Source organism: Macrobrachium rosenbergii, chromosome 55 (assembly GCF_040412425.1).
Source record: "Macrobrachium rosenbergii isolate ZJJX-2024 chromosome 55, ASM4041242v1, whole genome shotgun sequence".
Lineage (NCBI taxonomy): Eukaryota > Metazoa > Arthropoda > Malacostraca > Decapoda > Palaemonidae > Macrobrachium > Macrobrachium rosenbergii.
Genome location: NC_089795.1, coordinates 15,626,537 through 15,638,580, shown reverse-complemented (window position 1 = coordinate 15,638,580; position 12,044 = coordinate 15,626,537). Strand labels below are relative to the sequence as shown.

Here is a 12,044-nt window from a genome sequence, read left to right as displayed (position 1 = left end):
AAACGCTCATCACAGTATACAAACAATACATCCGCTCCATAATAAACTATTCCAGCCCAGCCTGGCACCCTGTCATATCCAACACACAACTAAACAAACTACAAATAATACAAAACACAGCTCTTAGAATCATCCTTGGCAGTACACAATCCACACCAATAGAACACTTACACGCCGAAACCAAGATTCTCACCATCAGGCAACACTTAGACATGAGAGGCACACAATTCTTGGCATCAGTCATAAACAACACAAACAGCCCATGCTATTACCTTCACGACCACCCTCCAACACACAGGCAAATAGCGAATACACCACACAGACACTATACAAATATCTTGAATTCTATACCACCACCCACAAACATCACACAAAACAAAAAGCACATCCATACTCACCTCACCAGACAAACACTTAATAACCTTCCCAACAACAAAATACTCGGCACCCCCCCACCCAACATAAGCAGCACAGAAACACAGCTCTCAAGATTGGTGAGAGTACACCTGACTCGACTTCGCTGTGGTCATCACCAATCACTAAACACCTACAAACACCGCATAGACAACACCCAAACAAATATATGTCCACTCTGCCAAGTTAGTCCCCACACAATTACACATCTCTCAGTAGATTGCCCTAACTTGGCAGCCCTTAGACAACAACACAACATCCACACTACCACACAGTTATGGTCAGATCCAGTAAGCGTGGTGTCCTTCTTGCGCGGTGCAGGCTTCCTGGCATAACAGAGTCTGGGGAACCACAACAACAACAACTGCAGATCTGTACAGTGAACAACTTGTATATTGGCATCGTTTGGGATGCTGCTTCCTTGGTGATAAGATAAGCTAGTACTTGGAGTTCAGTCCCCTAACATAGGCAAGGCATTAGAAATTTTTCTGACAATCAGTATTTCCCATTACTGACAGCCAAAGGAATATGGTAACTATCAGTAGTTGGAATATGGGAAATAATAGGAGTGTTTATTTTAGGAAAAGTGGTACCATTATTAACTTGAAGCCAGCTGCTTTTTATCTATTAGGAAAATTATTTAGCATTTACTGTGCTTATGCTCTATGGAATCTCATTTTGCCATTAGGTTGATTTTCTATTATGCTTTGTGAGAAGAATTTCCTTTGCAATGTTGTAGTTGATTACCTTAGTTTCATGTATGATCATTTTTTAAATAGAACTGCTTCTTTTTATTTGACAGATGAGAAATGTCGCCCCATAAAAGAAGTGGTGGAGTTTCCACCCCGAGAAATTTATGTGCCTCAGTATAGCTATCGAAATTTACTCTTTGTATCACCAAAAGATCTAAACTTCAGTAATAGACCAGGTAAGTGGAGCAAAACAGAATTCTAAAAGCCATCAGAAGAACTTGATGTGAGGAAGGGTATACTGGTAATGCAAGGTACTGTATAGTCTTTTACCAGTCCAACATGAGTTAATGAACTGGTGTGGGTTTGTACAATTTGCCAATGAGGTTGATGCTGCTCATAACTCAGCTGAGATATTGTAGTACTATTGTGAAGTACTTGAATTTAAATTTTAATGTTCATGTGTCATTATTATTATTATTATTATTATTATTATTATTATTATTATTATTATTATTATGATGATGGTGATGAAATAGTTTGACTGGACCACTGAGTTGCATATCTAGACTCTTGTAACAATTACCAAAATAATGACTTTCGAAATGAGATGTGAAAATTGGAGCTGTTTAAGATTAAGGAAGTTGGACAGCTTAGAAGGAAGAGACTACTTTACTCATTTTCACCTATTTTTGTTTTACTCTTGTATCAGTTGTAATGTGAATGTTTTACTTTATGTATGTTTCTTTTAAAATTAGGTTTTTTATTAGGCTCCTATGATGGAAAAATTATTTCCAAAGCTAAGCAACTGTTTGATATGTTCTTTGTGTTGGAAAACTCTTTCTATTCAAAGCACAGCCTGTTCTATGGCTTACTTGGTGATGCAAGACAATTCACATTTTTAGTATTCTTTTGGTGGAACCAGTACAAGTTCTGAGACTACATCTTAAGCAAGTACAGCACACTTATAAACCACCATAGAATGCATAAGGCTGGGCACAGTGTTTTTGAATTTAAGAAGTAATCCATATGTTCTTGGATTCCAAAGAACTAGCTCAGGATTAAATCAGTGAAAGAGTTTTTTGTTAAAATCTGTGTTGATATAGTTAAAAACTTATTATTTGTTAAAGGAAGGGAAGCATAACAATTATGTTTGGGAATTTTCAGGTGAAATTTGCTGTTTTTTTAAAATATTTTCTTATTAAACTTTACTTCATTATGGTAAGAAAGCCAGGTCATTGGAAAAAATAAAGGCTCTGTGCAGTAAGAATACCATTAAGATTAAAATTGTAAAAACTTGAATGGTAAAAATATGAACCAAGACCAGTTTGTGGAAGACAGAAGTGAAGTACTGGTCGAATCTGGTGATTAATACACCTAGAAAAGAATTTAATGAGATGGAGATTATTGGCAAACTAAAAATTGTTCAGCAGCACCATTAGTATGTAATATATGGGATGAAGTGATAGTGGGCAGTGGTTAAAGAGCATTTCTTCTAAAAGACACAAAAACACATGCCAAAACTGGACTCTAAAAGACACAAAAAACACATGCCAAAACTGGACCCAAAGAAAATCCCATGGTGATCTCATCAATTTCTCCCTGAGGAGGATGCCTTGACAAGATGAAGGGCTAAGGGACCCTGGCCTTTGGGCCCGGGTCTTGATGAATCATCCTACGTAGTTTTTGGTGTAAACGGCATGGAATTTCCACTTTTGCATAGGTGAGTGTGAGAAGGGATCACTTTTTGGAAGGGGTTCTCATTCGAAGCCAATTGTGGAAGTTGTGGTGGTTGAGTCACCACCCGATATGGTTTGGACCTTAGAGATAGTTATGGGATTTTCCCACTGCTGTCTTGAGGGCGGAACCATCTCCAGGGATCAGCCCATCGGAATCCAGGGGGGGCTGGTTTTTGGGGGTGGGACTCCTGGCTTTTGTCCAGAAGCCCCCAATATATTTGGAGTTGGAAGTTGGTCCCCATCAGTGGGGCAGAGCTCCCAGCAAGCGGATCGGCTTATATCTGGGCTACTGCAAGCGTATTGGTGCTATCCTGAAAGGGTAGGGTATGGGGGTGGACTATTGGAAGTGAACTCTCACTTGTGTCATTGGTAGGGAATGCAAATACCTGACTGATCCACAATACTTTCTTGATATAACCAAGCAGTTTTGGGTGGGTGGGTGAGCCGGTTTGTGTGTTGCAGTCTGGTGTGTGCATACTTGGCATCTTGGGGTCTCTAAAGAGTTGCAGGCTTTAGCGGTGTGTTGGGGTGGGGAGGCAAGGCAGTAGAAGCTGCCTGGTTTTCCCTTTCTGATGTGCCATTGGGGTCTGTATGGGAGCTCTTGGGTGTTGGATGTGCTCTTTTTGGACTTCTGCACTTGGACTGGCTCACCTGAAATTTATGGATTTGGCAACTAGTTTTCCCTCCTCTGGATCCAATGACTCACTGGCAATGGCAACGACTTCTGGCATGGAAAAGGATATTGGTATCGACTTACAGATTCCATCTCAAAAAGATGCAGTCTCTCCAGAGGGAACTCCACAAAAGAAAGATTCTAAGGGTGATGAAAGTCACCATAGAAAATTGACACTTCTGCATGCATGTGAAATACCCTTTAAATGCCATCATGAGTCTATTTTTGTATCATTTAAACAATATGGGAAAATTTTAGAGACACCTTTGAACTACAATGAAGCTGATGAGAAATGGGAAGCCTGGATCTCTTTTGAGAAACACGAAGATGCCTTTAGTGCTACATGTAACATTGAAAGTATTCTTCTTCATAATTGTAATATAAAGGGAGCAATTTGTGACAAATTCCCTAGAAATTTAGAGGTTTATCGCCCAGCTGACTGGAATGAAAAAGAGTCTCCTACTCTTGAAAATAATCTGCAGAGAGCACCTAAACTCCCCCAATGGCTTATACAACTGCAAAAGAGGAATTATAATAATTTTAAATTTAGTAAATATTTGCAAAAGAAAATAGGCACTACTGGCAGTCCCTTATCGGCGGTCCGGTTTTTCGGCGCATGTCTAGCGATGAAAATTGGCAATTTTCGGCTCCAAAATGTGCCGATTTCCACTTATCGGCGCTGATGATCACATATTGGTGCCAATACATACCAAACAGAGGAGCCATTAACCGAAAATTGGCGATATTTGGTGCTTATCTTCTCTGATAAGTGCCGAAAATCATCAAAAAAGCCCCGAAAATCGCCGATTTTCAGTTATGGCAATTTTCACTTATTATCACGCTGTCAGAACGGAACACTCGCCAATAACCAGGGACTGTCTGTATAGGAAATGCTGACATTTCTAGATTTGGTAAGAAATCTGTTCATAAGAAATCTGTTCATATTCATGCAAAATCCAAGACACAATCACTTATGCTTTGCAATTTTAAAAGTAGATTACAGTGAAATGTTAATAGATATCAAACACCATATTAATTTTAGTTATGGAAGAGGGGTAATCTTCAACAGGAATATATATAACTTCAAAGAAGAGGAGATATTAGATATGTGTCCAAAACAGGTTTGGCAGGTACTAAAATTCCAAAAACTACAATGATGATTATTACTTTTGAGGATCATAATGTGGCCTCTCAATTGTATATAGAAAATGAAAAGGTGTCGGTATGCCCATACAAACAAAAACCATTACAGTGGTACAACTGTTTCAGATACGGTCATCCTTCTCGAGTCTGTAGAAATGACAAGTTGTGTGACAACTGTTCTGCACCAGCACATGGCAAATGCACATTAGGCACTCAGTGCATTAATTATAATCTGGGTCATAAGTCCAGTGATAGAAATGCCCACGTTTTCAAATGGAAACAGCTGCTCTACGAAAATTAGATGCAGAGCCTATAAGTGTGGGTTAGCCAGAAGACTTCTAAGTAAGGAAAAGAATTATGCTAAGGCCTTGAAATCAAATATTAGCAAGTAAGATAGGCGAATGAATGCAAACATAAGTTTAGATATAAATGCTGAGCCTCCAATTCAGATATCAGTGCTTCCAATTTTGGATATTACTCCCCATCCCTCTTTACCTTATTCTCCTAAGATGAGCAGCCCTAGGCTGTCATCTCAGGTGCTCTCTCTGCCTGATTTTGGAGAGGAACTTGGTACTCAGGACCATGTTAATGCTCTCATAACAGAGAGAAAATACCAACACACCTCCCCACTTTCCAAAAGGAAAAGAGGGAGACCACCTTCTTGTTCCCCTCCAGTTACAAGACATGCTGAAATACCTAGCAATAGATATGAAATGTTGTCTCTAGTTGATGGATCAAAATTGCTTAGTGAGATAAATTCACAAAAAAATCACATTTGATCTACACCACAATCCTTGCCATTCAGATAAGCTACATAATGTTATAGTATAAAACCAAAAATATCTTGACCATCTTTTAAGAAATTATCGGGAAGTAGTAATAAAATGAAAAATTCAGAATTGCAGACTTTTTTCAAAGTCCCCTCGTAAATAATCAGCACTTTCTCCTCCATCTTGCAATGGAACTGTCAAGGTCTGAGGGCTAAGTATGAAGAGCTTAAGATGCTCATTCATGAATTCTCTCCAGTTTTTATTTGTATACAGGAAACTATGTTGGATATTAATACTCCTTTTCTAGGGGAATTCACTGCATATCAGACTGCTTATAATCCTCAAGTAGGAAGTCATGAAGGGAGTTTGGTTTATATTCATCATGACATTCCTCAGATATCTTTAAGTCTGCAAACTCCCCTTCAAGCAGTAGCAGTGCATTTAGAATTAACTAGAAAATATACTGTTTGTTCTCTCTACTTCCCTCCCAGTGATGATGTCAGCTATAACGATGTAGTAGGGTTGATTAATCAACTTCCCCAACCATTTCTTCTTGTAGGAGACATGAACAGTAGACATCCATTGTGGGGTGGTATTTTAGCTAATAGAAAAGGAAATCTCATATCATCACTAGTTGACAGTAAAGACATAGGAATTCTAAATACAGGTGAGCCTACTCACTTTCATATACAAACAGGCACTTTGTCATGTATTTACCTATCCATAGTTAGTTCTAACTGCCTTACTGACTTTCACTGGAGAACATTGGATGACTGGCATACTAGTGACCATGCACCAGTAATCATTAAAAGCAATAGTAGTCCACCAGAGCATAGATCTCCTTGCTGGTGCTTGGATAAAGCAGATTGGAATAAGTTTAGGGAATTAAGTGAAATTGAAGGTGATGCAGATGAGTTTAGCAGTGTTGGTGATGCCATTGATTTACTTAATGGTACTCTTCACACTGCTGGATTGCATTCCATTCCTAAAACCACTGGCTTATTCTGCTGTTGACCCATTCCTTGGTGGTCACCTGAACTCCTGTCACTTCATCAGGCCACAAGAACTCCTCTAACTAGATGCCAATGAAATCGAACAGAACATAACATCATAGTATGTAAAAAGTGTAGAGCACAGTTCCAACGTTCCTTAAAAGCAGCCCTTTGCCAATCCTAGTCATCCATTGTTTCTTCAGGGAATAAAAGACTCCACCTTTAGTTGTTTGGAGAAAAGAAAGTCAATAAAATAGCAGGCAGATATACTCCTAACCTTCCTCCTGTATTAAAGGCTAATGGGCAATACATCACAAGTGCATTGGAAGTGAGTTAACAGATTAGCAGACCATTTTGAAAAAGTTTCCCAGGAATCAGAAACATTTGGTTACTAATAACGTTCCCGGGAAGAACAAAACCACTTGATTTTTCATCCAGTAAAGAAGAAACCTACATTGTTCCATTTACTGAGAGAGAATTTGATTCTGCCCTGTCAACATGTACAGATACAGCCCCAGGCCTTGATGAGGTTCCATATGCAATGATAAAGCATGTCTGTAAGAACACTAAGCTTTTCATAATTTGCATCATGAACAGAATTTGGCATGATCACAGTTTCCCATCAGTTTGGGAACTAGCAAACCAGGAAAGGTCAAATTTTTATCTGCAAGCTACTGCCCAGTTGCCTTAAAATCTTGTCTTTGGAAGATTATGGAAAAGACGGTCAATGCAAGGCTTGTTTGGGTATTAAGAAAAAAACAATATTTTATCACCTGCACAGTGTGGGTTTCGAAAAATGCATTCCACTACTGATGTCTTGATTTGTCTTGAGTCATCTATATAGGCAGTCCCCAGTTATCGGCGGGGGTTCCCTTCTGAGGGTGTGATGATAAACAAAAATTGCCAATAACTGAAAATCGGTGATTTTTGGGGCTTTTTCGGCAATTGTCAGGGCTTATTGGTGCCAAAAAGTGCCAATTTTCGGTTTTGGCGCCTCTGTTAGGTAGGTATCAGCGCCAGTACCCAATTATGGCACCAGTAAGCAGAAATCTGCAATTTTCTGCAAAATTGCCAATTTTCGAAAAAATTTGCCAATTTTCATCGCTAGACAAGTGCCATAAAACTGGATCACCGTTAGCCAGAGACTGCCTGTATGTGAATCGTTGGCGTAAAAGCAGCATCATGTTACTACAGGCAGTCCCCAGTTAATGGCGGGCTCGGTTAATGGCGATCTGGTTTTACGGGGCTTGTCTAGTGACAAAGATCGGCAGTTTTTTGTGCTGAAAATTGCCAATTTCCACTTATCGGCACCGATAATTGGGTAGTGGCACCAATACATGTCTAACAGAGGCACTGATAACAGAAAATTGGTGCTTTTCAGTGCAATAAGCACCAAAAATCGCTATAAAAGCCCCGAAAATCGCCGATTTTTGGTTAGCGGTGATTTTCTGTTATCATCACACCCTCAGCACGGAACCCCTGACAATAACCAAGGATTGCTTGTATATTTTTTGACTTTGAAAAGGCTTATGACACAGCATAGAGATATGGAATCCTTAAAACTATCCATCAGTCAGGACTTGAGGAGAACTGCCATTCTTTATTAAAGCCTTTCTAACACGTCAGCGCTTTCAAGTTAGAGTAGGTAATACTCTGTCAGAAAGTAAATTCCTAGAAGAAGGGGGTCCCACAAGGTAGCGTTTTTAGTATTACCCCACTGTATTTGCACTTGCTATCAGTGGTATTTCTCCTCATATTCCTTAAGATGTATTGCACACACTTTTGTTGATGATCTTTTTATATCATTTGCAGGATCAAGTATGACTGTTATTGAAAGAAAGCTCCAACTGGAAGTAAATTACATCAATAAATGGGCAGATTTAAATGGTTTTAAGTTTTCAACTAGCAAAACAGTTGTTGTCCACTTTTGCTGTATTCGTTGGCATCATCCAGACCCAGATATATATATCAAAGGCCAAAGAATTCCCTGTGTAGAGGAAACCAAATTCCTTGGTTTAATTTTTGATTGTAGGCTAATATGGGTGTCTCATCTAAAGATGTTAAAGACCAAGTGTCAGAAGATTTTAAACATTTTTAAAGTTTTAGCTCATACATCCTGGGGTGCAGACCATCAAATACTTTTAAGGTTGCGTAAAGCTCTGGTTTTTTCGAAATTGTTATATGGGTGTGAACTATACTTGTCTGCAACTCCCAAGAGGTTGAAAATGCTTGACTCGATACATCATGCAGGCATTAGACTGGCCACTGGTGCTTTCAAGACCTCGCCGGTATCAAGCCTGTTGGTTGATGCTGGGGAGTTGTCTTTACAACCCCATCACCAGTCATCGATCCTTCGCTACTGGTGTAGGCTGCAGAGACTTCCCAATTCTCTAGCCTTTCAAATTATAACAAGAAAAAGACATTTTAGGTACTATAAGATGCATCCTAAATGTCATCAACCTTACGGATATAGACTTAAACAGTTACTTGTCACTACTGATACAGGGAGTCCCCGGTTATCGGTGGGGTTTCCGTTCCTGTATTAGTAGAAATGAGGTGCTTCCTTATAAAACGTCAGTAACCCTGCCATGGAAATTAACAGAAATTTAATTTTGTAAATATTTTTATGGTTTTAAGGAAAAAATATGACAGATATTGAAATTCATTCCATATTTATGGAACACAGTGAGGTTCACAATGATTCAACTTGTGTACTGTATTCACAGATGGCTCCAAATCCAGTGCTGGCGTTGGATTTGGAGTTTTTGGTAATAAATTTTGCACCAAAGGTGCACTTCCTGTTTTAACATCTATTTTTATGACAGAGTTACTTGGGGTTTTAAATGCTATTGAAAAATAGCGATTATTGATGAAACAAATTTTACAGTTTTTAGTGATTGTAAGGGTGCATTACTGGCATTTAGTGTTTTCAACTTGACTAACCCTTTGGTTTTAAAAATTCAAGAATGGGTGCACCTGTTATTATACAAAAGAACACAAATTAGGTTTTGTTGGATTCCAGCACATGCTGGTGTGCATGGAAATGAAGAAGCTGATAGATTGGCCAAAGCAGCAGCTCTAGATTTACTTCCAAGGTGTCCACTTTTATATGATGATTTTTTCCCAAGTGTTAGAAAATTTATGATTAATTTGTCAAGAGCATTGGAATAGTATAGGAGAAAATAAAATAAAGAAATTACGGGTTTTATATATCCTTGGAAGTATGGCAGTATGCCTAGAAGATGGGTGACAGCTCTTTGCTGCTTAAGGATTGGGCATAATCTCCTAACACAGCTTTCTGATGGCCAGCTAGAATCAACCTTTTTGTGAGGATTGTCTGGTCCCCCTGACTGTGAGACACTTGCTGGTTGGGTGCCCCATTCTTGGGGGATATTAGAAATCATTACCTCTCTGAGGCTCTTGGTCGGGATGGCAGGTTCATCCTTGCCAAGATCCTTGGCGAGGATGTGGTGTTAGATGCCAGTGGCATGTTTTAGATTTACTATCGACATTGGTCTTCTCCCAAAAACATAATATTTCATTCATTTTCTTTTATCTTTTTATTGTTTTTATAGCAGCTAAGTTGTTCACTTAATTGATATTGGTATCAATGACCCAGTTGTCATGATGCCAGATAGCTCAGACTCATTCATTCATTCATTCATCTCATTGATTTGCTTACAAAATTTGCCTCCAAATAAGTATGTATCCAGCACAGCTGAGTTTAAAAGTCTTTCTTTTCTAGACATGTTAATCACTGGATCAGATCAGTGAATCACTCTTTCTTCCACAAACAAATGTACAGTATACTGATCTTGGTTCAAATTTTTATTTCATTTTTTTAGTTGATATTTTTTTATGATTATAAACTTAGCTGCACATTTAAGTTTAAAAGATTTTCAAATTCATCTCTTGTCAAAGCCTTGATAGATGATTTTGAAAACTTTCCTAATGTTGTGCTTGTGTACGTTTAGACACACACACACACATGCTAAAAAAGTAATTACATACAGCACAAAATCCCACCATGAAGACAACACAATACAAACAACCAACCATTAAATACAATACATGTTGATCAGAATACCAAAGTGTATTAGTTATGTACTGTAATTTTTGTTTAAGAAGCATAATGACGCTCCAGCAAGTCAAAATTGCTAAATTCCATTGGTATGTAATGGAACAAATGGTGATGTTCCAAACGCTGAATTATTGATTTGCACTCATCAAAATGAGTTAATAAATATAGTTTTACTGCAACATGAACTACTTTGATAGGGTATAATATAACATATGCTGTATGTACTTTAAAATTATCAACAAAAGCAAAATAAAAAATGCACTGTATTGCTAATCAATTAACAGAAGAAATAGCATTTTATTACAACCATACAAAACACATATACATTTGGATATGATTCACACATGTAGCAAAGTGATATTAAATTTAGGTTTAATACTGTATAAGTAACTTACCAAGTAATTACATAGCTATAGTTTCTAACTAGTATGGCAGCTAAAATTTGAAAACTTGCAGTAGCGATTCTTTTGTTATGGTGTAGGTAACTAGTCCCACCCACTTTTGGGAAAGAGAGGAACAACTTGGCAAAGAACCTCATTTTGTTTCTGCTGGGTGAGGACAAAGGTTGTTAGCTCTCAGCTTAATTTGGAAATTTGTTTCTTTGCTGGTTTTTGGTTGAAGCAAAATTGGTGAAGTATGTTTACTTTTGGTAGCTTTTCGGCAATTAGTCAGTGATAGGTTTTTCTTAAAAGATCGGAGTTTTTATGTCTTTTCAAGATTTAGACGTAATTTTCCCAACTTAAGACTTTTGGTAACTGACTTGTCTGTGATGATGTCTAACGCAAGTACTTCTTCCACTTGTTATTGCAGTAAAGGCTGCAATACGAGGTTGGCTTCAGCGAAGTATGATTCACATACCATTTCCACAGATTGCAGGTGTCAAGTTTCTTCATTAATGTTACCTTGTGATCAATGTGTAGACTGGGATCCTAAACAATGGAAAGTCTTTCTAAATTAAAGAGGGATAGGAAGAGAAAAGCTTGTATTAGGAATGACAATAAGACTGCAGCTAGTCAGGAATATGTTAAGTCGCCTAGTAGTATTGATGTGCCTATTGTATCTATGCCTGTAATGTCCCCTATTCCCAGTTCTCCAGGTGCACCACCTGATCCTTTACCCAGCCCCCACACTTCTGATCCCAATGCCATTGCCAACCTGGAATCAAAATTCGATTGGAGGTTGGAATTAATATAGGAGTCTATGGCCCAATTAGGGACTTCGGTTCGAGCCCTAGTGGACCAAGTGAATAAAGTCAGCGTTAATAATGCGACTGAAGTGTTGGTGGAGGAGATGGCTGCACGTCCACCGATTTTCCTCGGCAAAGGTCCCTGGCACTTTCCCCTGCACCTGGGAGAACGCATACCAGAGGCCCAAGGGAGGTCGGTGGGGTCTGCCCACAGGTAGTCGGCCCCTCAGTCGCTCCTGTAGTTAAGTCCCAGGGTGTGACAGACAGCCAGTGGAAAGGTGTTTTTTTGGAGGTGCATCATCTTTCCTTGAGTTCAGAGGCTTCTAGCCCTGAAAATAGGTGCCAGTGGCATTCCAG

At 38.7% G+C, this 12,044-nt stretch overlaps 1 protein-coding gene across 36 annotated transcripts in view; it reads left to right on the top strand.

Annotated features, from left to right (window-relative positions):
• Zir (Zizimin-related) overlaps positions 1 to 12,044 on the top strand; it is a 582,703-nt gene that overhangs the window by 185,058 nt on the left and 385,601 nt on the right. For all 36 annotated transcript variants that reach the window (XR_010852045.1, XR_010852043.1, XR_010852042.1 and 33 more), the window contains one exon: positions 1,217 to 1,342. Coding sequence is in view for 14 of the 36 variants with exons in the window: in XM_067098450.1 (XP_066954551.1) it covers positions 1,217 to 1,342 (126 nt within the window). In the remaining 22 variants the exon portion in view is untranslated. The remainder of the gene's footprint in view (positions 1 to 1,216; positions 1,343 to 12,044) is intronic.